Source organism: Sphaeroforma arctica (genome assembly GCF_001186125.1).
Source record: "Sphaeroforma arctica JP610 unplaced genomic scaffold supercont1.8648, whole genome shotgun sequence".
NCBI lineage: Eukaryota > Ichthyosporea > Ichthyophonida > Sphaeroforma > Sphaeroforma arctica.
This window is the reverse complement of record NW_014031910.1, coordinates 1-1,202: the sequence shown is the minus strand read 5'-3', so window position 1 is coordinate 1,202 and position 1,202 is coordinate 1. Positions and strand designations below refer to the sequence as shown.

At 41.4% G+C, this 1,202-nt stretch overlaps 1 protein-coding gene across 1 annotated transcript; it reads right to left on the bottom strand.

Annotated features, from left to right (window-relative positions):
• Positions 1–453: 453 nt before the first annotated feature.
• On the bottom strand, positions 454–705 carry SARC_16688 (hypothetical protein; the record flags this gene model as incomplete). Its single annotated transcript, XM_014289210.1, has 1 exon — positions 454–705. A coding segment is annotated over one exon (252 nt), but the record flags the coding sequence as incomplete, so codon positions are not given.
• Positions 706–1,202: the final 497 nt, after the last annotated feature.

Here is a 1,202-nt window from a genome sequence, read left to right as displayed (position 1 = left end):
TAAGTGAACATAAGTGAACATAAGTGAACATAAGTGAACATAAGTGAACATAAGTGAACATAAGTGAAAATAAGTGAACATAGGTGAACATAAGTGAACATCAGTGAACATAAGTGAACATAAGTGAACGCAAGTGAACGCAAGTGACCGCAAGTGACCGCAAGTGACCGCAAGCAAGTCAACGCAAGACTACGCAAGACAACGCAAGTCAACGCAAGTGACCGCAAGTCAACGCAAATGAGAACAAGAACACGTGCTAGTAGGCAGAAAACACACCAAAGTCATCAAAGAACTAAAATTCTACATGCAAAAGTGCTTCGCATTTGTTGAAACATACCAGCGGATGCAAAAGAACGAAAATGAACGCTGGTGTACATACTAGTAGGCAGCCATGGTGTGCAGAAGCGTCCAAGAATGCTTGCCCAGCTTAACTCTATCCGGTGGACACTGCACCTTCTCATCCTTTAATGACACTCCCTCATCTACTACACCTGTACTTGATTGATTAGCTGTGCTTGATGAAGTTTCATTTGATGTACTAGCATTGGCACTATTTGCTTGTGACGGTGTTGATGCTTTCTTGCTCTGCTTCTTAGCAAAGCTGCTGAAGTCTGAGCATACTGTGCAGGGCTTTTTGCTCTTTGCACCGTGTGTCAGTGTATCACTGGCGACGTGTGCGTCTGTGCTACCTTGCGCGTCGCTCATTGTGACTGAAGACCAATGTCAAGTAACAGCTACCGAGTCCTCAGCACGTTACTTATAAGCTACGGTGTGCTGGTTAAAACTTATCGAATTCAAACGCAACGTGTCATCATAAAATGAATCGCAATCGTAATCATCAAATCCAATAATAAATTTACCTTTTTACGTTATGGTCAACGTTTACTTTGGTTTGGTCCTGAATGGTTCAAAAGGGTTCCGTTTTTCGGTTCTGAGTTACAATATATAACAACTTTTTCCTTATATAGTCCGATTGTTTTGCACAGTGGGTTATAAGTACATACTACATACCCTTTTTCCCTCTTTAATACGTTATAACGTTTGACCATCAAACCGTTGTGTTTGCGTTCAACGTATAGGCTAAACTATCATAACGTATTGAGGTTTCTCAGGTGATGGCCTGCCGTGCTCATATATACAGTGTAGATGGCCTGCCATGCTCATATATACAGTATAGATGATACATGTGTACATATCACTGT